Raw genomic sequence first — 25,608 nt, 5'->3', positions numbered from 1 at the left:
GTGAAACAGTAAATCTGATTTTAATGGGATTGTTTGGTTTATAAAAATGTTTTTAATGTTACAAACTCTTTCCAATAAGTTTGCTTTCTATCCAACTCAGCTCATTTTATAAAGTACCATACTTATAACCTTAATTTCAGTAGCTATAATAAAGATATATGCTAGTTCTTCTGTTCTAAAAACTATTCGCACAGGTATTTTTAATGATTTCATCCATCTTGTACTTCACATTGTGACGAAAAAAATCTCAGTTTGTAAAACTTGTGGTATCTGCGTCTTATAATTTAACACATAATCTTGTTAAAAATAAAAATTATATCAGATTTAAATATTTATCGTCTTCTAAATCAAAGTTTTATAGTCCAATACTGTTATGTATTCAAATGTGTCTAGACATCATGATGCACTCTTAAATGAAGCCCCTGTCATATCTAAATAGCATGTCTGAAGTGAAACCCATGTCATATCTCAAGAGCATGTCTGTGAATGGTATTATTCCATACACAAGTACAGTAAGATCATTTAACTAAAGCCATGCACAAGTCTACTTCCTTGAATGTAAACAAGTTTTCATTTCTTCTTCAACAGGATAAGCCAATTTAAGCTCTGAGAAAAGAATCCATGACTTTGATAGATCCTGACTTTGAATTGGATCTTTCAAAGCAAATTTTTAACCCTCCTGCAGAAATGGACGCCATTAGGTAATTTACTTCTTAAATATACCATCATAACTATCTAAGATCATGTCCCCTTATAACATGCCATTTGCTTATAATTTGAAGTTCCATCAAATTTCAGATGATAACGAAAACTTACAATATTTGCACATACAAATGTAGGTTCTGGAGACCATTCATTCATTGACCTTCATTGCCATCAAAGATATGCAGACCTAAAGACTTACAACCTATATGAAATTGATATCAAATAAATATCTAAAAGTAGATACAAGTAATCATTCTGTAAAATGTTGTGTTTTGTTTTTGGTTCCATTAGTTTATGCCATTGACAGAAGACGGGCCAGGGGATATGTCAATGACATCCTTACTAGAAACGACTGTCAATGTCTTAAATTTACCAATTAGCTGGCAATTTCTCTAAGATAACTATTTCTTACAGTTTAAGCTAAATCTAATGGACAAATTTATTATTTTATTTCTTCTGAGTGTGGACATATTAAACCATTGCTGAATAAAAGAGAGATTTTAAAACTGAGAAGCAATATACTTGGGGTACTATTTGAGTGTGTGAAAACTGTATCACTGCTAAATAAAAAAAGAGGTAGATATTACCAAACAGTTTTCCTGTGTAATTGTGGACATCCAGAATCACTGCTAAATATAAGATATATTATACAGTAAAGCATTGATACTTGTGGTACCATCAGAGTGGACATGCTGAATTGCTGCTGAATAAAAGATAGATATCAAAACAGAAAAGAATTGATCTATGTTGTTCTGTGAGAGTGTGAACATGTAAAAAGAATGCTGTATAAAAGACATACTGAAACAGAGAAGCACTTTTCTTGTCACACTGTGCGAGTGTGGACATACTAATTCAATACTTATTCCAAACTACATAAGAAACAATCTTCTATGACAGAAGTATATGAACATTAAAGGGAAACTTCGCAAAAAAATCAAAAATTGATATTATGTCCATTCTGTATAAAAATGCTCAAATTTATAGATATTAAAGTTTTATTCCGCTAAATAAGAGATCACCATCGATTTTAAATTTTGAGTATCAGTTCTCTGCTCTCCGCCATCTTGTCACCTTCTCCGATGAAAAATCCCGATATGTCTATAAACCACAAAGGAACAAAACTACAGTAAACGATGTAGTCGTAATTGCGTGTCGATATCTTGTCAATCGTACGGTTGTTTTGTCTGACTGAATAACTTGATACGGAAAATGGTCTTATATTTTTAAATAACCATATAGTCTGTTATTTTTAAACTGATAATATTGTAATTAGTTAAAAAGTCAAAGTTCAAATCATAAATAAGTGTTCCGTGGAAATTGTTTTCGAAAATCTAATTCGTTCATAATTCTTTCAAGTAATAAACTTTATTTAAATAAATTCGGATCTTCCCTCATCTGATCACCAGCATGGCTAAAGGTATTACTCCCAAAGGTATTGGAAGGGGTGTAAGGTGACACGTCCAGGTATTCAATCGATTTCCTGTCCGGCTGGCTTGCAAGTTCATGCATCGTTTCACTTCTGTAGGTATTGATCAGTGTACACGACCGTTACTTATAACTTTCCATTTTGAACTATCAGGTGCATGTATAATATACATTTTTGTCTTGCGTGTCCGAAAGTGATATTTATACTAGTCATTACTGAACTCATACGCTTGTTTATAAATAACATTTCTGGTGTAAAGAATATTATCTATAAAAAAAAAATTAATACAAAAAAAAAAATTGAAGAAATACAAATCTATTTACATATTTTTCCAAGGGTTAATTTGGGAAAATGTAATATTTACTCATTGTCAATAGTTTAGGACAGATTGGAACATACCAGAATGGGTGCACTAAGGAGTCCTTAGCAGTGTTTAGACGTACCGTACCAGAATTATTGATTAAAAAAAATGTGCGCACTTGTCGACGATTCGTGTATACATACGCCTGGGTAGAAAGTTACGGAACTATAGTCAGTAGCGCAATTTAAAATATGTATACATGTATACATTGAACATAAGAAAGAAACATACATTTTGTGTAAATTGTGGTAAAAGTTTTGTAAATTATTATAGACTAGTCCACGTATGCCAACAGTATGTAATCAACGAATTCGATAGACTATTGTATACCAAAAGAAGAAGAAGAAAAAAAAGAAACAATTTGATTTAAATACAGGTCAATTTATAACTTGCTTTGGTTCATCGAAGTTAAGAACATAGTAAACTCACAGATTTATATATCAATTAGATTGTTCTCGAATAAAGGACGAAATTTGTCATCATCACAATTGTTCCAACATTCATGTAAAATATATGCAACTGGACGTACACTAATAATCCCCAAGGGATGTGAATATTTTCTAGGAAAACTATTGAGTATCAATTTCGGGATTTATTTTCTTTCTTGATATTCAATGACAGCAATTTAAAGAATAAACTGCTTGTCGGATATTTGTCCGCTTTAGGGGTATTCTTGCAAGTTGAACAGACTTATAATAACATTCAAAAATAGGGAATGATAACATTAAATTCGTTGTCTTTTAATTTTAAACATCGTTGGTCAAATAGTTATTTAAGTATATATATACGTTGGGAGACGACGATTATTATAGTAGTCTCAGATTTTAATAAGGACGTTCCCGATTATGAATAAATTTGGTCGACGTTTTTCACACTTGAAAAGAATATCTATTCGTAATTTTTCAATTCCATTCCAATACAAAAGTATTTTTTCTTTATTCGTACATATTATATTCCGCTTCGGTAGAGTTATCTTCAGATAGTTTCATATATTAATTAATACATGGCTTTCAAAAGTCTAAATGTAAGTGTTCTCGTACATTTTTTCGCCCAATAAAGACAAATAAAAATGATTTAGTAAAGCTATTTCTAATTTCTAAGTCCCCCTTTTTTATGAGACATAAATCAAGGACAAGACTTGTATATCATTTCATTCTGACATATGAATTAAGTTTCCCGTCTTTAACCGAAAATTGTGTATTTCTTAGTAAATTAACTTATTTGAATTCAAATAAATAATAGCACCAAATATAATTAAATAATTCCACGGCGACCAATTTTTATTTGTCACCAACTTGAATATGTATTTGTAATGTGTGTATTAAATGCTCCCACTGATCCGAATAGACAGTCACACCTGGCAAGGTGTGCCCTAGAGGCGTGGTTAAATACCGAAGTGCAAATAACAATTTACCTTTCAACAAGCCATCTACGAGTATTGCCACAGAACCGTGAATACACACATCGTATAAACCTAGTCATAGCAGAGATAGTAAAAGGTCAATAATCATGAGTACACCAACATATTGTCTTTACAGATTATTGTACTTTAATTTGTTCACCTTATCAGTCCGAAAATGCATTTATTAAAAATAAATTTATAACTTTTTGTGTTGTCTACAAACATAATTCGAATATATACGTTTAACATAGATAATTTATCTCACGAATGAGTACAATTGAACGTCTGTGCGTTTTATCTTCTTATTATCGGATGGTTATTAGATAAAGCATAAGTCATCGGCGCGCTTACGATTACGTTAAAATATGATTAAAAACCAAGACTTTTAATGATTGTATTTTAAATCCCGGCATGCAAAAATCAGGAGAAAACGTCACGACCTACAGGAAGTAGTTGATATTTTTTCATTAATTATTGAATTTCTCCTTTATTACTGCACATATAGCGATAAAACTTTGTGAATATATATATTATGTCATAATGAACATATTTAAACCATAAGTAAAAAATCGTGAATTTTCCCTTTAAGGGTAATTATCCTTCATACCAAAACTAATAGTGAGAATGGCATACTTCCAGTAGTAAAATAAAAAGCCACATTTTTACACAACTTGCTATTTCTTCACTGACTAAATGTATCAACTGTTCCTCAGAAATTGATAGCATATAACCCTTACTTTTTGTTGATCCAAGAGAATTGCTGAAAAAATCCCTTTAGGTCTATAAATTATTTTTTTCCAGCTGCAACAGAAACAAAATATTGAAAATCCTTCAATTGCAATGGTGGACAAACTCTTAATTTGTATACTTTTATCGAGAACAAATTCAACCTTTCTCTTTCACAATTTTGAAGTAATTATAGAGTGGGTGGTCACATAACTCAATGATAATTAACCATGGTGAGTGATAGATAACTCATAGACCCCAGGATCTATCTAGTAACCGATATTCAAAGAATGATGAATGAATACTGCCTTAAACAACCTGAAATTACACAGTACAGAGATCGTGCCATCTGCAAGTCAGTGTGTTATATAGTCAATATTTAACCATATAAAGCTATAAATATCAAAACAAATGGAAATTTTCATTTTCGACAGTGATCAAAAGTGCATAACATTTGAAGCACTTATCATATTCAATATTTCACAGACTTATTTGCTCCCCACATATGCTAAGTAGATATAGGAAGATGTGGTGTGAGTGCCTGGATGAGACAACTCTCCATCCAAATAGAAATTAAAAAAAGTAAAGCATTATAGGTCAATGTACGGCCTTAAACACGGAGCCTTGGCTTTCACCGAACAACAAGCTATAAGGGTATGTTTTATAATCAGGTTTTTTAATTCATTAGGGTTCCAATGAAAATCTGTTCATCTGATTCTGATTCGATAAAATAGGAAGATTTTTATTTTCCAAATTTATAGAAAATACAAATGGTCGGTTTTCAGTATTATGCTAAAGCATTTGGTCACACTATTGAAATTTCAATATTAAACAAAATCATAGAACATCTACACACAAAATATTCTATGAAATTTTATGCAGATTCTTAGAAGAAATTCAAAATTTCTCAAACTGATGTATGACATATCAAAAGTAAGCAATGAATGAATCTATCCAGTTATAAACATCTTATGTGGAATTTATCCAGTTATAAACATCTTATGTGGAATTTATCCAGTTATAAACATCTTCTGTCACAATTGTCTTGTTTACCATCATTATTCACATAACAACAACAAAAATGTCATCTACTGGACACTTTAATGATGTTACCTATTACACTGTGTAAATATGATGATAATGTCATTTTGTGATTGATCATGTCTATGTGTGGTCATTATATCTTTTTTGTAATATAAATAAGTCAATTAAAGATCATTTTTACTAAAGCTAGATAGAAGAAACTATGATTGGTCATAATTTTACCTAAAATAACATCACTTAACAGTTCATTCTCCTGCATGGATAGTAAATTGACAACAGAAATAGTATAATTGATAATATTAACTTCAATATTATTTACCTAGTGCTTTGTATTTATTGCATACATTACAAGAGGGGTTAATCAGGACATATAAGGATACATAAATCAGAAAGCAACCAAAAACAACACAAATCTCCCAAAAATATCTGATGATTATGGTGTTTACCTTCACTTTCAACAGTATTGGCTATTATAAGGCAGTCATTTTTGATTGGTGGAGGAAGCCTAGGCCCTGACAGAACCATCAACCTGTGGCAGGAAAATTGACAATCTTTGTCAATTAAGATTGGAGTCAAACCCATCTGCCACTGCCACAAAAGAGTCATCTCAATATCAACACATAATTGTAATGAATCTTGAGTTTATTTTTTTAAACACAAGATTCATTACAATTATAGTAATGATGTTTGAAACTGTCAAGATGTAAGAAGTTCTCCCTCTTTTTTCAACAGTAGCAGAGAAAGTAAATCTATGAAGACCCTCATCTTTTCAAATCGACACTCATCCTAAATTTATTCATGACATATTTGCTACTGGACATTAGGAACACAACAATCAAGTAATAAGATGGAAACAGCATACTACAGCTTTGATCAATATGCATTCAAAGTGAGAAAATATTAGAAGACTTAGAAGCATATGTAGAAATTTTAAGTAATCATCCACTATCAAAGTTCACATTTCAATAAGCTGGAGACTGATAGAACTGAACATTAGGTGGTAGATCTTTCACAACAAAATATTGTTAAACTTCACACAATATAATAAGTAGCGTCCAGTGTTTCAGCATCTTGACTGGTAAAGTGCCAACAAATTCATGATCTGCTCCATTTGTAATTCGAATTCATAATTGTATGATTTTTTTTTTAAATTAGATTTGGTAAAAGAGGAGAACTGAAGACAAAATAGTGCTCCAACTATTAAAAATATTCTGTACCACAGTCAATGACTTATCTACAGAAATTGTAGTAACCACTGCTCTTTCTAATACACTGCTCCACCAAATGGTAGTAACCATTGCTTACTAATTAAAACAGCTTCATTTAATGGCTACACAAACTTTGTAGTTACCACTGCTCTATTTAATATACTCAGGGGTGGATTGAACCATTTTCAAAAATAGGGGTTTTCAACCCAGGATAAAGAGGGTGGTTCAAACTATGTGTCCCCATTAAAATGCATTGATCCTCCCAACCCCCCTCCCCCCTGGATCGGTCAATGTCACTACCCAATCTAATGCCTAAACAAACATTGCAGTAACCCCTGCCCTAGATATATCAAAGCTCCATCTAATGCTTATACACACTTTGTAGTAAACACTGCTAAATCTAATGGCTAAAGTTAAAAAAAACATTGTGATTTAATATAATAGAATTCATAACCACTGCTAAATCTAATACAAGTCACAATCGCTAGAACTAATACCAAGTTTATAACTACATACTACACAGTTGTGGATCTGTTTGATGTATTTCATACAGTCACTTCATACTTTTTTATATATATATATAAGAATCAACTATGGGAAACAGAATTAAACTTATCATGTAAATATACTTATAATGAAAAGGTCTCTGTGCTCTTAGACATTTTATATTAGGGGTTTATAAAGTCTTGACCAATAAACATAAATCTACACAATTTGTCCACATATGATAAGGAGATGTGGTGATTGCCAATGAGACAACTTAGTACATCAGAATCAAATATCTATGTGTAAACAAGCCCTTAATCATCCCAATCTCTGAAAGTGGTGAATAAATATCCTAGAAAAAGTCATTTTCTGCCATTAATACCTAAATATTCCAAATTACAGAGGGTTCCTGACTAAAGACAGTTTCAAGGAAATCTGCACCCAAAGCGGAAACTTTGAGTTGATTCAGACAACATTGAATTGAAATGATAGACAGGTAATATACATGATATATCTATCAATGACAGAAATATTGAAGAAAAGTTACTCATACAAAACAGATTATCAATCCAATCGACTTTTGGTCTGCCTCTAGAGGTTTCAACAACAAAATCAGCTTTCAAAATAATGTTTTTATAACAAAAGTTATTTTAAAGCACATGATCTATTTTTAAAAGCAGTAGATTATTTTTGTTATAATTTTTTTTAAATATCTGATTGAATTTAAATCTGTACAGAAACCTATTTAAAGTATATCCCTTCAAATTGATCTTTAGTGATTGTTATTTGATACAGATGACAGGCACAAAATATTTAAGTTCTGTATTTAGAAACTAAATGACACTAAATTAAATATAACATGCTTAACACACATACTTTTAAAGTAAGTTAACCTGATTTTAAAATGTAATTCATCTAGCCTACAATGCTGGCTAGGGATAAGCCTGTACATTAATATTATGTCAATGGACTTTTTCAGTGAATACATCAACTGTACATTAGGAATTGATCTGACAAATAATACTGTACACATCAAATTTTACCTTACATAATGAATATCTAAAATTATTATGCACAATAAATTTGAGAATGGGGACAGGGATTCTGTCAAAAAGACAATAACCGGACCAAAGAGCAGAAAAGAGGCCAAGGCCACCAATGGGTCTTCAACACAGCGAGAAAATACATATTTCTGTTTCACATAGCTTGAAAATGGAATCATTCTAATTCATATTCACTGTTAACGCTAGAAGCATAGGTCCTTAAACAATTTCTAGTATTTGTGGTCATACTGGATTTAATATTTACACAAATCAGAGAGTAACAATATTTTTTTTTTTCATTCCAAATTCAATTTGAGTCATTTTACATCACAATCTCAAAGGTTTTAATTCTATCTGGTGACCTTCACCCGAATCTTGACCTTTAACATTTATCATAAATAAGGTCCAACCTAAGGAACTGGTTTTGCCTATGTCAACCAAATTATTATACTTCACGTTAAAATGCCATATTTTGATTGGCTAATACAAGGGTGTTAATTTACTCTATCACATGGCTGAGCGGCTGAAATTTTTTTTGAATGTCACCCTCTCGTCCAGACCAATCAAAATCGATAATTTAAAGGACAATGAATTGAATTTACAACAAGTTATTAAAGTCAATGCTTAAGGCAGAGCCAGGTCTATGTTTTGGCTCAGATTCTATAATTTGACTGTCAAAATAAAAAAAGTAAAACATCTTGCTTCACTTCTGTTGATTTTTCTAATACCTGTAACGTTATTATGTACTTGACGTCATAGAAAATACTTTTAAATAAAATTGATCTGTAAAAGACAATAATGATAGGACATTTATTGTATAATAAATTAAATAACACATAGCTGAGAGGGTGATAGAGCAAGTTGGTACCCCTCGAAAAAGCATAGTCAACCTTGGCTTCGCCGCGGTTTACAATGTTTTCTCGGGGTACCAATCTGCTCTATCACTCTCTCAGCTATGTGTTATTTATATAGTGTCATACAGCACAATAAAATCAAATAAAATCGCAGAATTCATTTTTTTAAATGTATGTAAAAATCTTTGATAGAACAATGACGATTAATTTTAAATTTTCTCATATAAAATGGATTACTTTAATTTCTATATATTGATTGGATGTCATATGTACAAGTGAGCCTTAATGTAACCGTAGTTTATTGTTTTGTTTTACTACAGGAAACAGTAGTTCAGGATGTAAATTCAATCCGGAAAGCCGAAAATGAACTTGATCCATTAACCCCACAATATGATGGCACAGATATCGTAAAACTTTATACAACATTAAACAACCTATCACAACTTTAACATAGTCAATAGATACTGCAATCATTATTTTTGCCTATTTAGAAATAGTTTCCTTTTATAAAAAATAAATTACATTATACCTTTAAATCCTTATATCAATTACATGGGAAAAGGATACAAAAATATCTTATATCAATAACTATAATGAGAGATTATAAAAAGGTACACTCAATCACAATCATTAGGTCAAAAGTGGCAATTTGAAACTCTTATATATGATCTTTTTTCACTACACAACTAAAAAAGCTTTGTTTTTTATTAATGTATACTAGGGTAGCTATCAATAAAGCAAGAACCCTCCCCCACTCCCCACCCACACAGTTACGTCAGTGTCAAGTCAGTATATTTCAATACTACATGCACAAAGAGGGTATGAGGTCATATTATGTTCAAATTAGTCCAAGTTTAGGGGAAGAATTTAAAAGAAAAAAGTTTGAAGCTTGATACATAACCCAAGCACAATGCAACATTAAACTTGAGTTTTTCTGATCAAGTGACTAAGAAGAATTAACGGAAAAAAAAAATATTAAGTTGAAAAAGTTATCACTTCCTTAAAAATCTTATAAAAAGTAAAATCACAAAAATACTGAACTCTGAAGAAAATTCAAAAAGGAAAGACTCTAATCAAATGGCAAAAATCCAAAGGCTCAAACACATCAAACCAATGGATTACAACTGTCATATTCCTGACTTGGTACAGGCATAATATTCTTTTTTAATACTCCTGATATGTTTGATGATCTTTTTACAAGACAAGAACAATTATCTAAATATTTTTCCAACAGACTTTTTACTGCACTAAAAACATAATGTGCACAAATATTTTAAATGCCTATTTATAACTTTCATGATCTCTTGACATTCTTACACTAAATAAGGAATCATTATTCCACAAACATTAATCTCAACAAAGTCGACACATTATCCAACTAAACAAACACTATCTGAATGCAATATAAACATTAATCACACTATTTAATTTCGTTTTAGAATAACACCAATAATCAGTAATACGACTCCAGCTAAACCAAATAATGGTTACAAATGGGAATATTCCTTGGGAACAAATTTCTATACAGATTCATATAGTCCAGCACAGACAAGGCCAATGTTAATTAATTGCCAAAAATAAGTTGCAATCTTTGAAAAAAAACAATTATCACCAGGACATTTAGATATTGCTACACAGTAATGTCTTTCCCTTATTTTTGAATAGATTGATTGATAGGGGCTTAATGCCACTTTCAGCAATATAAGCTATTTTGTGGCAGTCAGTTTTTATTGGTGGAGGAAGCCAGAATGCCTGGAGAGAACCACAAACCTTTGGCAGGAAAACTGACACAACCCTAGTCAACTAAGATTGGAGTCAAACCATCTACCACATATGGGATTCACTCTCACAGGTTAACAGGCTAGTGATACAGTAGTTGAACACTTTTAAACTACTCAGACACCAAGGCCCCTCACCTATTTTTGGAGACCAAACAGAAACCTCTCAAAATAGAATAAAGAGACAAATATCCAGCAGAGTTCAACTGATGTATATTTAAGCTATCAAAGGTCGCTGTACAGCCTTCAACAATGACTATGTTGGTTACTTTGAGTTGTTTGGTAGCTGTCTCTTTGACATATGTTCAATATGTTCTTTAATTGATCGTCCTGAATATGCATGAAACATTTGCCACTGGACGTTAAGCAACCAACAATCAATCAATCTTTAATTGATACAGCTGACATGTTATAGTCAAATTCAGAAATGCAATCATAAATAAATTAAAACCATCTGTGAAATAAAAAATCATAAACGCAACATGTTCATTACCTAAACAATAAATTACAAAAAAAAGGCCATTGTGACAGTATGTGAAACAAAAAACTAATTCTAACTAGGTCAGGATGGCACTATTAAACACAATTAAAAGTTATCCATCCTGATATGTATCTCAAACTAATTAAGACAAGATCTCAAACTATTTAAGACAAGATACAGCATAAGATCTATAAAGAAATGTGCAAATCAAATTTAAATGTAAATAACGGAGACAGAACTCATTACCAAAAGAACAAAACATCAAAACAGTCCTGATCAATACATTGAAAAACCCTCAAGAGTTTCTAAATTTTCAAAATTGATACATTACAAATCATAAAGCAACTCCACATATGGTCTCTCAGGGCAAATAAAATCTTCAGAAGCACCAATTATAAGTTCTCTAGGATTCAAATCCAATTACCCTTCAATGCCTCTACTGTAGCAATCCAGATCAAATCAAATAAAATTGTCAATGATACAAGTTTTAGTGTATCATTCCTGTTCTAAACTGCATCACGATAAAAACACAAGCATGGTCATCATGTTAACATGATTGATGATCCCTGATCTTCAGGACCTTTAATGAATTTTGTTGAAATTTAAATTAGAACTAATTTTTGTACATGTTTAAAAAGACACATAAAATAACAAAATTACTCTTCCTTTACTTGTTATGCTTTCTGCTGTTAATGTACCATTTTTGTAATAGATGGATACCCGATAGCCTTTCTTTTCGATTACATACATGTACTTTGCCTTTTGAGGTTTTTCATGCCAAGATTGCTTGTAGAATTAAAGGTATATTCTATATGTGATCTATTTAAGATATACTTTTATCAAATTTTCAACTTAATTATTCTGAACCTGAAATCTGTGTTTTGTTATCTTTCATTTCTTTATTTAAAAGGCATTTTAGTGCTTTTACTGTACTGATTTTTATTGTTTGCTTTATTTTCTTCCTTTGTTCATCTTCTGGTCAAGAATAAAACAGGAGGTTTGGCATGTAAGAATAAAATAATTTTTATTGGAAAACTCACAACAAGTTTTCACAACCTATTTCTCAGCTTTTTTGTTTGTTATTTTGATAAATTTGTGTTGATGATAGTTTTTGTTTATTTTTCACAACACATGAGGATTTAGATCTTGACTGATATTTTATATACACCTTTGATCTTTCTACTGTTGAACAAAGTATGTTGACCTTTAAAAGTCTTTGGATTCTTCATGTCATTGAGTTGGTGTTTCCATAAATTCATATATATGTATTCTGTTAAGTAAATCTGAACTGTGTATGTCATATGATGTATTTCTGGAGTTATTAATAATTATTGCTGGTTATTGGTCAGAAATTGATTTTGCTTTGTAGGAATAAATGTAAAAGGTCAATAAAATAAATCATTTTCATAGGATTATTTTTTTATTCACTTCTGCTAACATCATGAAAGCAACATAACATTACATGTGGTGTGTTCTAGAATTATACGGAGCTTCCACTTAATCCATGTGTAAATTACCGATTCATTAAAAGCTGTTATAAAATCTATAAGTTTTTAGCCTATGATGAGTTGTATTTAACACATCAATACACTGCAAAATAACATTTAATCCATCTAATCACTTTGGAGACCACATTGGTAACATTTCCATTTTAAAAGGCCAAAGCTGATAAATGGTCTGCTACTTTTCCGTAGAAAATAATTTCCATTAGAAAAACACATTAAAAGTTCAATTTTTCATACTATACTTCATTTAATGTCCGTACCCATGGTTAATTAAGAGTTAAACAAGAGGCTGTCAAATGACAGAAAACTGAGTTTTTCTCACATAATTTTTAAACCAATTTTATGTTGAGATATAAATATCTGGACTGACTGAAGGACAATGGTATACTACATCCATCTTTGATGAGTGTACAAAAACCTCCCCACCCCCTCTCTCATCAGTGGCAGATCCAGAAGGGAGTTCCGGGGGTTGAACCCCCCCTTTTTTTGGACGATCAATGCATTTGAATGGGAGCATATACTCTGGGTTGGGAAACCCCCCTTTTTAAAATTGCTGGATCCGCCACTGCCCATACAACATTTTAAACCACTTCAGATGATAAATAGAATGTTTTCACTTTATCAATTCAAACCTGCAGTGCACAAGACTACCTTACAGGATAAAACAAACATATTCCATTAATGCTGATAATTCAATGTTGAAGATTTTATAAGAAAACCAAGAAAATATAAAGGACAACATCACCTCACAACCATAATGCACTAAAAAGACAAGAAACATTTTTTTTTTTTCATTTCAAATTAAATCCGTTTTCTAGTCCATGCATTACATAGTAAATCAGACCTAATTGTTGCTAACTAATCAGATTAATGTTCGTTCATTTTAAAGTGAATCCTGTCTGCAGGAATTTCACAATACAAGGTTTTATTGAATTCCATCATATAAAACCTGTTCACTGCATCTTTTTAACTACTTTCTATTTGAAATCAAGAAAATAAATTGTGTGGTTAAACACTGTAATCAGATTCATCTGAAGATTAAATCTTCGCTAATGTCTTTCACTGTATTCAAGAGATTTTATGTATAGTCTTTTCGTGACAATCTATTGCAATGAACTTCTAAAGCATTTTAAAAGCAAAAATATTTATTCAGACTTTTCTTAGAAAAATATTCTAGTCATGATTTTCTTATATTCAAGAGAATTATTCAAACTAAAATAAAAATGTCTTTATTTCTGGGATAATCTTTTCATCTTTTTCACATCAAAAGAAGAACAATGAATGCACACTTTAAACAACAGTACATTTGTTTCATTGTGAAAACTTGAGTCTTAAGATATCAGCTCTTCAAATGAATATTTTAAAACATATCTTCCTTAAACAAGACTATTTGCATAACATTTTTTAATCATACAACTGGTTTTGTATAATGTATGATTTACTTACATCCGAGTCTGGTCCCTGGTCGGCACCAGGACATCCGAACGATACAAACTCATGACATCTCTTGTGTACTACAAAACTACATACTGTAATAGAGAAAAGATTAAATTATAACAAAATAAAACTTTCATTTTTTTTTATATAAATAATCTTTGGAAATATACATCTAGACTAGCAAGCTATTAGGAGGTAAAATGCAGCTACTAATTAAGTAACAAGGAACCTAGTATTTGTCCCTCTAACAGTAAGATCCTTAGTTTGGTGTCACACAAGTATTGCTGTGTTAAATGCATGTATAAATGTACAGCAAATTGATTTTGTCTAAAAATTAAAAAAAATCATATTGTCATGAACATGCATGAAATATTTGCCACTGGACATTCAGCAAACAGTGATGATTATTAATTTTGTTGTGATGAAAATGCTGTCATTTTTTAAATAAATCAATATTTTATATGTGAAATGATTCCTGTATTTGTATCTCTCTAAAATCATACAACAGCACATGCTGTTGACAAGACTGTCACGAAGTTACAGCAAAACAAAGATAGAAAGCATAGAATCTGAATAAACATATACTTCCTTGTATTTTCTATTAATTTAACTTTCAAAATCAATGTTATAAAAAGAATAACTCTTCCAAGAATTCAAATATTTGAAAAATATTCAGCCCAAGAATGAACAACACTATTTTGTCAATCATGGGCTACAAACATTTGTGAAATGATGTGTTGTTCAGACACTGTTGAATGTTTTTCAATGTTTTTACTCTTGGATTAGTTATTCAGGAAATAAATATCTGTATTATAAATACATGTTTAAAAACATGGAAAGACTTAAGGTTATCATAGGGCCTTCATCAATTAGCAAATGTCACACTATATGTTAAGATATAGAAGACCTTGGTTAACAAAATATGAAACAAAAAACAAATTTGTTTCAGCATGTTTGTGTCAAAACATCATCATTTAGTACATTTGCATGGTGAAATGTCAAAAAATAACTTAATGTTGTGTCTCCTTATATGACTGAAAATCAGGGACATTTTTTTAAATAATTTTATGTTAAGTAAAGCCAGCCCCATTCCAAAAGTCCTCTACATGTAGTGACTGGAATAAACAGAGACAGTTTCTAGTGCAGTTAAATCTTAGGGAATAATCTAAATTTTAGGGGGCAGTAAAACTCAAGAAAAAATATTGATTGAGCAATGGCTGCAGACAGTAGAATGATTAGTCTAAAAGAGGGCTTGTTATCCTGGGTAATACATGTATATAATAATACAGAAAGAAGATATCTGTTGACAATGTGAACAAAACATTATGATATGTTACATGATGTATAATGTTAATCATATGTTCCTACTGACTGACACCACACATCAATCTCAATAATTACTGTACACTGACCATAAGGTCAAATACTTGGGATACTGATTAGATCAAATATTTATGTACAAATTACAAGAAGGTGTTAATCTTGTAAATGTATATAAAAACATGCCAAAAAAATGTGAGTTTTCTTAAAAAGTTCAATAGGTAGGGGGTTAAATTGATGAAAGCATAAAAACTGAATTGATGTTGGAACATCGGTTGTTTTCAAAGATACAGATATATAAAAACATTCCATTGGAACATAAATTACCCAGGAACCCATTACATGTTAACTAGGAATTCTTTGAGATGTACTTAAGGAAGCTGGCTTGTCATGTTTTGGATTTTTTGTCAGATTTTCGGAATCCTCTGGTTTTATCTATTTGAATGCCTTAAAAAAATTTGCCCGGTGACCCCCATTTTTCTTTTAGTAAATCTTTTACGTGAATAATGATAAGCCATCTGTAAAAGTCTTATAAAATTTTAATCACTTTTTAACAGTTTTTGAGAACTTCAACTTGTCAATGATAAAGCTATGAAAAGTCAAGAGAGAATATTTTCCGGCCAAAATTTCAATTGGTAATAGCTCAATAACAAGCACGGTGAACTATATATTTTTTTTGCTCTTTGGATTCCTTTATTAATCACCTATGAATATAAACTAGTGTTTTAAAAAGTTAATTACTTTGAAACTGAGAAGCGAACTCCCTTTAAGCTGCAGATGAGGTCATAACATTTACTGCTTATTAAATACATTTGTGTAATAAACCTGAGACTATATAGCAATCTTCTATAAAAAGACACTTATTTCTATCTATATATAATTTATAAAAAGAGGATGACAGAATAATAGCCATCCTTAATGGGCTATATCAAGTCACACACAGAATTAAACCAGTTCATGTTGACATTTGAGCCTATAGTTACAATCTTTTCTCAACTGTTTATTTTTTCAAAACCCACAAAAATGACAAAGTTATTATAAAGTTCTTTATTCTTTTGATGCAGTAATTTATACAATCTTTGTAATTGATCTATAATCTTTGAATATCATTAGCAATAGGACCTGGTTTTTCTTTTTTGTATTATCCTGTATGAACTTACAGCAACTGGAAAAGGTCATTGTTTTTGTACATCTTCAATGAATTTTACATATAACAATGTGAGACATGTCAAGTATGACCTAAGTATGACCTAACAGTATGTGACCAACTTATCATCAGAACACTGCTAAGGTAACATGGACCGTTATGTGATTGCTCTATCCCAATGAAATCAGTGGCAGATCCTATTGGAGTTCCAGGGGGTTGGACCCCTTTCTTTTTTGTTGATCAATGCATTTAAATTGGGACATTTTGTAGTTGGACTACCCCTCCTTTATCCTGGGTTATGACCCCATTTTCTTTTTTAAATGGCTTGATCGGCCCCTGAAAATGATGAGATTTTTGTCAAAAAATGAAGCTAATATGATCAAGCATAAATTGAGTACATTTTATATGAAGATTATGATCAAAATTGTAATTACACTTGGGAGCACATACTTCTTTTCCTGGCTGTGGATCTGAGAGGGTCTGAGTCTGAACATACTCATACTAGAAAGAAAATAGCCAATTTTAGTACAGTTAAATGGGGTACCTCCAAAAAGACAGAAATGCATTGACATAAACAACAAGAGCTGTATGACTTGGTAAAAACTATTATGCTCCTCACTTTATAGAGGCAAGTTTAACAGTCTACTGGATTAACCAAACCCCACACAAGAATACCATGGAAGTAGCCAACTTTTGAGAAAGACTTATAATGCCCCCAATGATCTAAATGTCTTAGAGAATTATGATGGACAAACCATTATATTGGGAATATTGCCAATGTTTAAATGTGTTTCACTTGTTTGTTAAAATCTATTTATCTTGAAAAAAATCTGCAAACGAAAATGCTATTTTTGATGGAAAAAATACAAAAGTCAACCAATTTCACAAAAATATAAATTTTAATGGAAAAAAATACAAAAGTCAACCAATTTCACAAAAATATAAATTTTAATGAAAAAAATACAAAAGTCAACCAATTTCAATTAATTTCTTAAAAAAGCTTAATAAAATTTAATATTAATTTGATAGTCCATCTGTGTATAATTCATACAAACAATAAAATTTAAGAGTAGCATGGCACTTCTTATTACGGGAGGAAGGGAGTTCACCCCTGAGGTTAAGTAGGGCTTGTATTATGCAATCTTTAGTTTTCAGTGATGTATTTCCTGAACTTGTTAGTCTTTTCTTCATATTTCTTTTAGGTTATAATGTCTATTGTAGGGATTTTTTTCAACTTTTTATTTGTTATTGTCCCCTACTTAGTTTCTCCCTCAATATGAAACTGTGTCTTTCACATCATAATAAACTGTTCCAAAGTTTATCTTCCATCTAAATTAAAATCCCTGTATGTAACTCAATCATTTAAAGGTATGGAAGTTGGATGTTACAGATCTGGTAAAAATTACAGGTGCACTTTAAAAATCATATAAGTGTCAATATTATGTTCTATCAACAGAAAATGTTAAAAAGGAAATTTTAGATTTAGAGATGGAACATTTTGATAGCAATAAACTAGGCGTTGATGGTGCAACTGAAAAACTAAACAAAATTTTACAAACTATTGCAGAAAATACATGTAAAGTCATATCTAAACCAACAAAAAAGAAAAAGAAAAAAATTAAACAAGTATGGTCAGATAATGTAGTATATGAAACAAAAAGACAAATAAACTATTTAGGAAATAAAATCAAGAATAACTTAAATGACAAAAGTTTAAAATCTAAATATTTTGAATTATGTAAAAAACTAAAAAAAATGATTAAACAGAAAAAATTTGAATATCACCAAAAACTTTATAAATCACTTTCAGATAATTTAAAAAATAATCCAAAAGAATACTGGAATGTTCTAAAGGCAATAAAAAAGAAACCAAATATTGAAGAAGATATTCCTGAAATTTTAATGAATGAAAATAAAATCATAAAACATTTTCAGGATCAGGGTACACCAGCCTCATATGATAAATCCTTTGTAAATAAACTGGAACGTGAACTAAACATTATAGAAGATAATATTGAATTGAATATGGAAACTGATGCACCAATTACATTTGCTGAAGTAAAACTGGTCATTTCAAACCTTAAAGTAAACAAATCAGCAGGTCCAGATAGAATTGTGAATGAAATACTCAAACACTCACAACCTGTGATAATTAATTCTATTGTAAAAGTTTTTAATTTGATTTTAAAGACAGGTAATTATCCAGATTCTTGGAAATTATCTTTCATGATCCCTTTACATAAAAAAGGTGACAAGTTAGACCCTAATAATTATAGAGGCATTTCTCTTATAAGTAATCTACCAAAAATTTTTAATGCCATATTAAATAATAGGCTAATCAAGATTGTTGACAAACAATTAAGTGATTGTCAGTTTGGTTTCAGAGAAAATCACAGAACAGCTGATAGCATCTTTTTATTAAAGTCCTTGATTAATAAATATTTACATAAAGAGAAAAAAAAGATTTATGCCTGCTTCATAGATCTGAAAAAGGCTTTTGATTCAGTATGGAGAACTGCTTTACTTTATAAATTATGTAAAATGGGAGTTGGCAAGTCTTTTTATAGAGTTATAAAACAACAATACTTAAATACTAAATCATCTTTAAAATATAAAGATTATGTATCAGAATATTTTAATATTGCTAGAGGGGTTAAACAGGGAGACACACTAAGTCCCACTTTATTTAATGTCTTTATAAATGATATTGTAAAAAATTTTGAGGGAAATGATTCAAGTCCCCTTAAACTTATAAATAGTAAGGTAGGATGCCTTCTTTTTGCGGATGATCTTTTAATCCTCTCAGAATCAAAAGAGGGTCTACAAAACAGTTTAAATAACGTTAAATTATATTGTAACAAATGGCAACTCTCTTTGAATACAAACAAAACTAAATCCATGATTTTTAGTCAGTCAAAACATAAAAGTGAAACATCACATATTTACTATGAGAATAAAGCCATAGAGAGTGTAACAGAATATTCATTTTTGGGAATGTTGATAAAATGTAATGGAAATTTATCACAAAGTACTTTAGAGCTGACAAAAAAAGCAAAAAAAGTATTTTTTGCAATAAAATCATATACTAAATCATTGAATAATCTACCTATAAAAGTAGCAAATAATCTTTTTGATTCTTTAGTAAAACCAATTATGACCTATAATTCAGAAGTAACATATTTGGATACATATATTTCTTTTCATCGAGCCAAAAGCAGAGCCTTAACTTCAGGAAAAGAAATTAATCAACTTGATTTTATAGACAAAACCCCCATAGAAAATATGCATCTTAAATTTTGTAAATCTACTCTAGGGATAAGAAAAAATGCATCCAATTTAGGAGCAAGAGTTGAATTAGGAAGATTGCCTATAGAATGTTTTATTAAAACACAAACCCTTTTATATTTAGCTAGACTATATAATAATAATATTAATCCATTGTTAAAGGAAGCTTTTTCTCTAGCACAGTCTCTAGATTTGACAGGAACTTACTCATGATATACATATGCTAAAAATATTGTTAAAGAGACTAACGTTGACCTTAATATTCTTTCTACTTGTAAGGACATAAAAGATGTAAATAAAATAAAAAACGATATAAAGTTAAAAATGAAAAATAGATATGAAGATTTAATTCAAAATAAATTTCAAAACATCGATGATAAAAGTAAATTTTTTCTCTATAAAAAACTTAAAAAAGATTACAAACTAGAATATTATCTAAATACATCTAATTTTCAGATAAGGAGATTAATCACTAAATTTAGAATAAGTGATCACTCCCTCTTGATTGAAAAGGGGAGATATTTTAAAATCCCAAGAGAGGAACGTCTTTGCCATAAATGTAAAATACTAGAGGATGAGAAACATTTTTTACTATATTGTGAGTATAATAAAACTCTAAGAAATGAATTTTTTCATCACATATGTACAGAAAATAATAACTTTAATAATTTAAATGAAGAAGAAAAAATTCATTATTTACTAAATCCATCATCGCCTTTACAAACAAATAAGTTAGGATCCTTCTTGAAAAAGTCATTAGAACTGAGGGCAGGGGACTCTTAACAACTTGTTTGTTGTTATAAATTTTAATGCTGTTGATATTTTGTATGTTTAATATGTATGTATATATGTTTATTGTGTTTATTGTATTAATATATGTTGGTCACAAACTGTAAAGTTTATATGACAATAAAATATTTGATTTGATTGATTTGAAAAAAAATTAAGAATCAAAGAGCAGAATGCTCTGAGGGATACGATTGCCATTGTTTTTATTGACACATGTATACATGTAGCTAGATCATATTATTTTCAAAATTAATACAACTGCACACGTAAAATGTAATTTACGTAATATGAATAGTTACAAAATAGCCAATCACGGATACAAGTGTATGAACAATGTACTTAGGCTTATTGTGTTTTATTTTTGTACTATCAATTCCAAGTTTACTTTCCACAGCAGTCATTGAGACTCAGAGTGAGAGAAGGTATTTCACTTCGTATTTTAATTATCACCTATTTTCCTACGTTAATTCTAGGAGGAACCCCATTCCTAACTCTTTAAATGTTCAATTTCCTTTGGGTCAGTTGTCATGACTCCTTTCCGTACATATTCCTCGGTTTAAATTGCGATCGTTTTTAATATAATACGATGTTTATCGACAGAATGAGTTAACTTTTCTCGAAGTGTATTTACATTCAGATTTGACGGAAGTTACTTGACAACTTGAAACGATAATATGGAAGACTCCATTTCACTTGAAGGGATGTTGTAACGATGTGGAATACATTTATTTTAATTTAAATAATGCATATGATTTAAAATTATGCAACAACAATAACCCTCAATAGCAGACATACAAAGAAAGGATCCCATGAGTTTTAGATTATTCAATTGAGTGGGGAATCCAGAGCAACCATTCTATCTATATATAGCTTATACCCCTTGAAGTCCAGAAAACTATACGCATGCGCATAATTACCTAAACAACCCCTTGAGCAAGAACGTATATTAAATTTTAATTAAACGACCTAGATGGTTCTCTATTTCTTTATGGAAGTACAATATCAAATATCATTTTCATAACGGTGACATATAAGAAAAACTCTACTTCAGTTCTTATATGAAAGAAATAGATTTATCGGAATTCAGATAACTCTCGCATTTTTATCAAAACTGGGGACTTCCCTCTGACGTGTTTCTAAATTTATAAAAACACTAAATATAAATACTGCTTAATTCTGATTTTCCGTGTTGTTAAAAACACGCATATAGGTAAAGGGAAATATCATACATGAAGATTATGAAAAGAACATTATAGGAAAGTTGTTTAAGTTCAATCCTTTTGTTTGTTTTTACCCTTTAAAGCAAGACAATCATAAGAATCTGAGATGTTCCTTAATGTTTAGAATAAAACGGTTGACGTGAGGGCATTGTCCTGAGCCACTGGTATAAGTCTACAGATTGCTTGAAAGCAATCGTATCCCAAAAACTGAACAAAATTGGTAACAAGAGATTCCTACTCTAATTACTGCCAATTTTCACATAGATAATAACAATTTCTTACACCTCACTGATTAAAAGAAAGTTTTAAAGACTACCAGTTAAAATCCATTTTTACATTGTGCATATGTCATGATCAGGTAAAATATATCATGTCTATGTAATCGGACCACATCCTTTTCTCCTGTCCTTCCTGTCTTCTTCCTCTGATGAGACTACTAAACAAAAATGTTTTCTCTAATGTTACATTTTACTATTAAAAAAATGTCAATTTATAGCGGAAAAAAAGTATTTAATATTTAATATCGTTCAATGTGATATGTGTGAGTTGGTGACCAGCTGCTAGAGTCAGCAGCTTCTAGCATATATAAAACATCCGGTATCTATCATCTCAATTCATGCCTCTTCCTATCCATCGATTAAAAATGTATTGCAGCGACTAAATTGATCTTTTCTGGAGTGAAGAAATAAAATATATATATAATTTGATTGGAGATCATTGATGCTACTGATTAGTTTTCTAGCTTAGAGGCAAATCTAAAGATAACATCTTTTACTTTCCTTCCAACAGTTTTAACTCGGCTTAACGTAGATGTGATTTATTACCGCAGCGATTGTCACCTTATTCAGAAGCTCTTATTTAATTACTGAATATATATTTAAAATTAGTGTTTCCTTCTAGTTTCTTGTAGACGCATTATTCTACCTCTTGACTAATTATATTATACAAACAATTACCATTTATGGTTATGCCTTTTAGTGAAGCCAAAAATAAGAAATGATTATTCAGAAAGTTATAAAAGAGAAGTGTCGATTACCATTAAGACTACTACTGTTACAAGATGAGTATTAAACTTTCGTTATTTAACAATTAAAAGCTCATCTGCAAAAGAAAAAAGGAATAATAAATTTTCTACATAGTTTGTCTTACAAAACAGGATTTTTAACATGAGTCAAATATCTTTTGGTACATTTAAGACTGCTAATTCATATATTCCGCAAATTTGTGAAAAAAAAACATTTTAATTCTAACAAGTATTAATTTACTGTTCAGAATATTACAGTGGTTGAATTTTGCACATTATCATCCTGACATTACTTATAAATAACATCAACAAAAGAATACAAGGAAAACTATGTCCAATTCAGGGGAGACAATTAAACTTCATTAAATGCAATTATTTTTTATTTAAGTATTCTGTGAAGAAATTTCAATAGAAACCAGGACTATTTTATTTTATATTAAAAGCAATATAACATGAAAGCAGTAAACCATGTTACGGATACAACTTTCTCAAAAACTCATTTTATCAATGGGAATTGGTATGAAATGCAGGAGTTATTTTGTGTACAAAGGTTATGAACCTCATTAATTACCTGATTAATATGTTGTCACAAATGACACTAAATACTGCATGCCGAACAGGATTAGTTGTTCATTATGATTTAAAAGAGTTTTTAAGTATTAATATTTAACAGAAATCATTATATCAGAATTCCATACATCATAAGGCATGTTCACACTATAAGGTTTCCATCTGATTTTCAGTTTTATTTTTACCTGTAATTCATTTTAACAAAATTGGTTTTGTTCATCTGATGAGAAATCATATGGTATGAACAGAATTTACTTGGGCGACAGTTTCAAATCAGATGGAAAATCGTAGAGTGTAAACACAGCTTTACACACAACATCTTACTAATACTAGGATATATGGCCACCAATGGTCAGTGCTTTCCTACAATTAGATTGAAGGATGAGGGCTGTTAAGGAGAAGTTGGGAATTTCAAATATAAAGGAGGGGGAGGGGGTCAAATTAAATGCATATGACTAAATGTATGTCCATGAGCTGATACACAACACACTGTGAGCAAATCACAAGATACAAAATTTAATTATTTAGGGATAACACAGCTTTGGCTGAAAATCTGGGAAATTCAGGCAGTTCAATATGGACTGATGTAATAGATTCCAGGATTTGTTGTATAACAATAGATCATAATAAATAATGCCAACACATTTCTAGGAACATTATATGTTTCCTAGGTAAATTTAGTAATCTGTTTTTACATCAATTAATCATCCTAAACATGATAAAATAAACATTATCCTTTTATTACATGTAAAAGTGCACAATTATGGGACTTCAAAATGATCAATAATTTATATAGAGGAAAATAATGTGAACAGCGGTTTAATTAAACTGGATGAATTAATCTTGACTCAACTAATGCCAATGCAATCATCTGTTTCATTAAAGTTGAATTTTAAAACTATTACCAAACCACCATAGCACAAAACACAGCAATGAAAAAGACAAAGTCTTGTTGAATATTGTAAACACAATAAACAGAACAGAATACATATCAACATTCAAAATTCATATTAACAGGCTTTTAGATAGTCGGTGTCATTCACCTAAGTCTAAGGGCATCTTCAACAATGGGGCACTGTCCAACATTGTGGATTTAAAAGAATTCATGACAAACATCTCTTGTTGGTCTTGTATTGCTGATCTTTTTTCTATTGACAGTTTTACAACTTAAATACCCTAAAAGATTTCAAACAGGTATATAATAAACGTTCTTAAAAGCTTACTAGTATATTTTAATGTTTACACCTTTAATATTGTAGTTTATTGTATTGTCATGAATGTATTGTATAAGTGAAAATATTCAGTCCTAAGAAATTGTAAATTGGTACAATTAGAATAATTATCAGACTAGAAAACTACTACTACTTTGTATTTAAAAAATTTAAACTTCATTTCTTAGTACATGTACTGTCTTCTAAAGTTGGTGAGGTATATCAATTCAATTTCATTCTTTTAAATGGAAGTTTGAAGACTGTATTCTTTGGGTTGTTCATGTCATAAACATGATAAAGGGAGAAGTACAATAAGGATCAGATGACAGATTAAAATTCAATAAGAATACACACATACTGAATTCCATTTCCAAATTCTGACTACTGTAACCAGTAGGTTGCTGAGGTCAAAGATTTCTTAAACAAGTCATCTAAAATACAGATATAACAGGCTATTATTTGAACTTCGAATTATTTTTAATTATGGAATTCGCATAATTTCTTGTATTTAATTTTTTTTATAGATTCCATGTTTATTTTGTATTATAATCTTTTGAGCGGTTAATAACACTTTCCATACAATGTA

General features: G+C 30.3%; 2 protein-coding genes across 3 annotated transcripts in view; one reads left to right on the top strand and one right to left on the bottom strand.

Moving 5' to 3' along the window:
- LOC139489517 (calcium-dependent protein kinase C-like) overlaps nt 1-25,608 on the bottom strand; it is a 92,827-nt gene that overhangs the window by 63,896 nt on the left and 3,323 nt on the right. For both annotated transcript variants that reach the window (XM_071276004.1, XM_071276003.1), the window contains exon 3: nt 14,466-14,548. In XM_071276004.1, coding sequence (XP_071132105.1) covers nt 14,466-14,548 — 83 coding nt within the window. The remainder of the gene's footprint in view (nt 1-14,465; nt 14,549-25,608) is intronic.
- Nucleotides 21,302-25,608, top strand: part of LOC139489518 (uncharacterized) — a 50,691-nt gene continuing 46,384 nt past the window's right edge. The window contains exon 1 of the mRNA XM_071276005.1: nt 21,302-21,419. Within this exon, the coding sequence (XP_071132106.1) occupies nt 21,331-21,419 (89 nt within the window). The 5' untranslated portion in view covers nt 21,302-21,330. The remainder of the gene's footprint in view (nt 21,420-25,608) is intronic.

This window comes from Mytilus edulis, chromosome 9, assembly GCF_963676685.1.
Source record: "Mytilus edulis chromosome 9, xbMytEdul2.2, whole genome shotgun sequence".
NCBI classification, from domain to species: Eukaryota; Metazoa; Mollusca; class Bivalvia; order Mytilida; family Mytilidae; genus Mytilus; species Mytilus edulis.
Note: the sequence above shows the minus strand (reverse complement) of the source record. Positions and strands in the feature narration are given on the sequence as shown.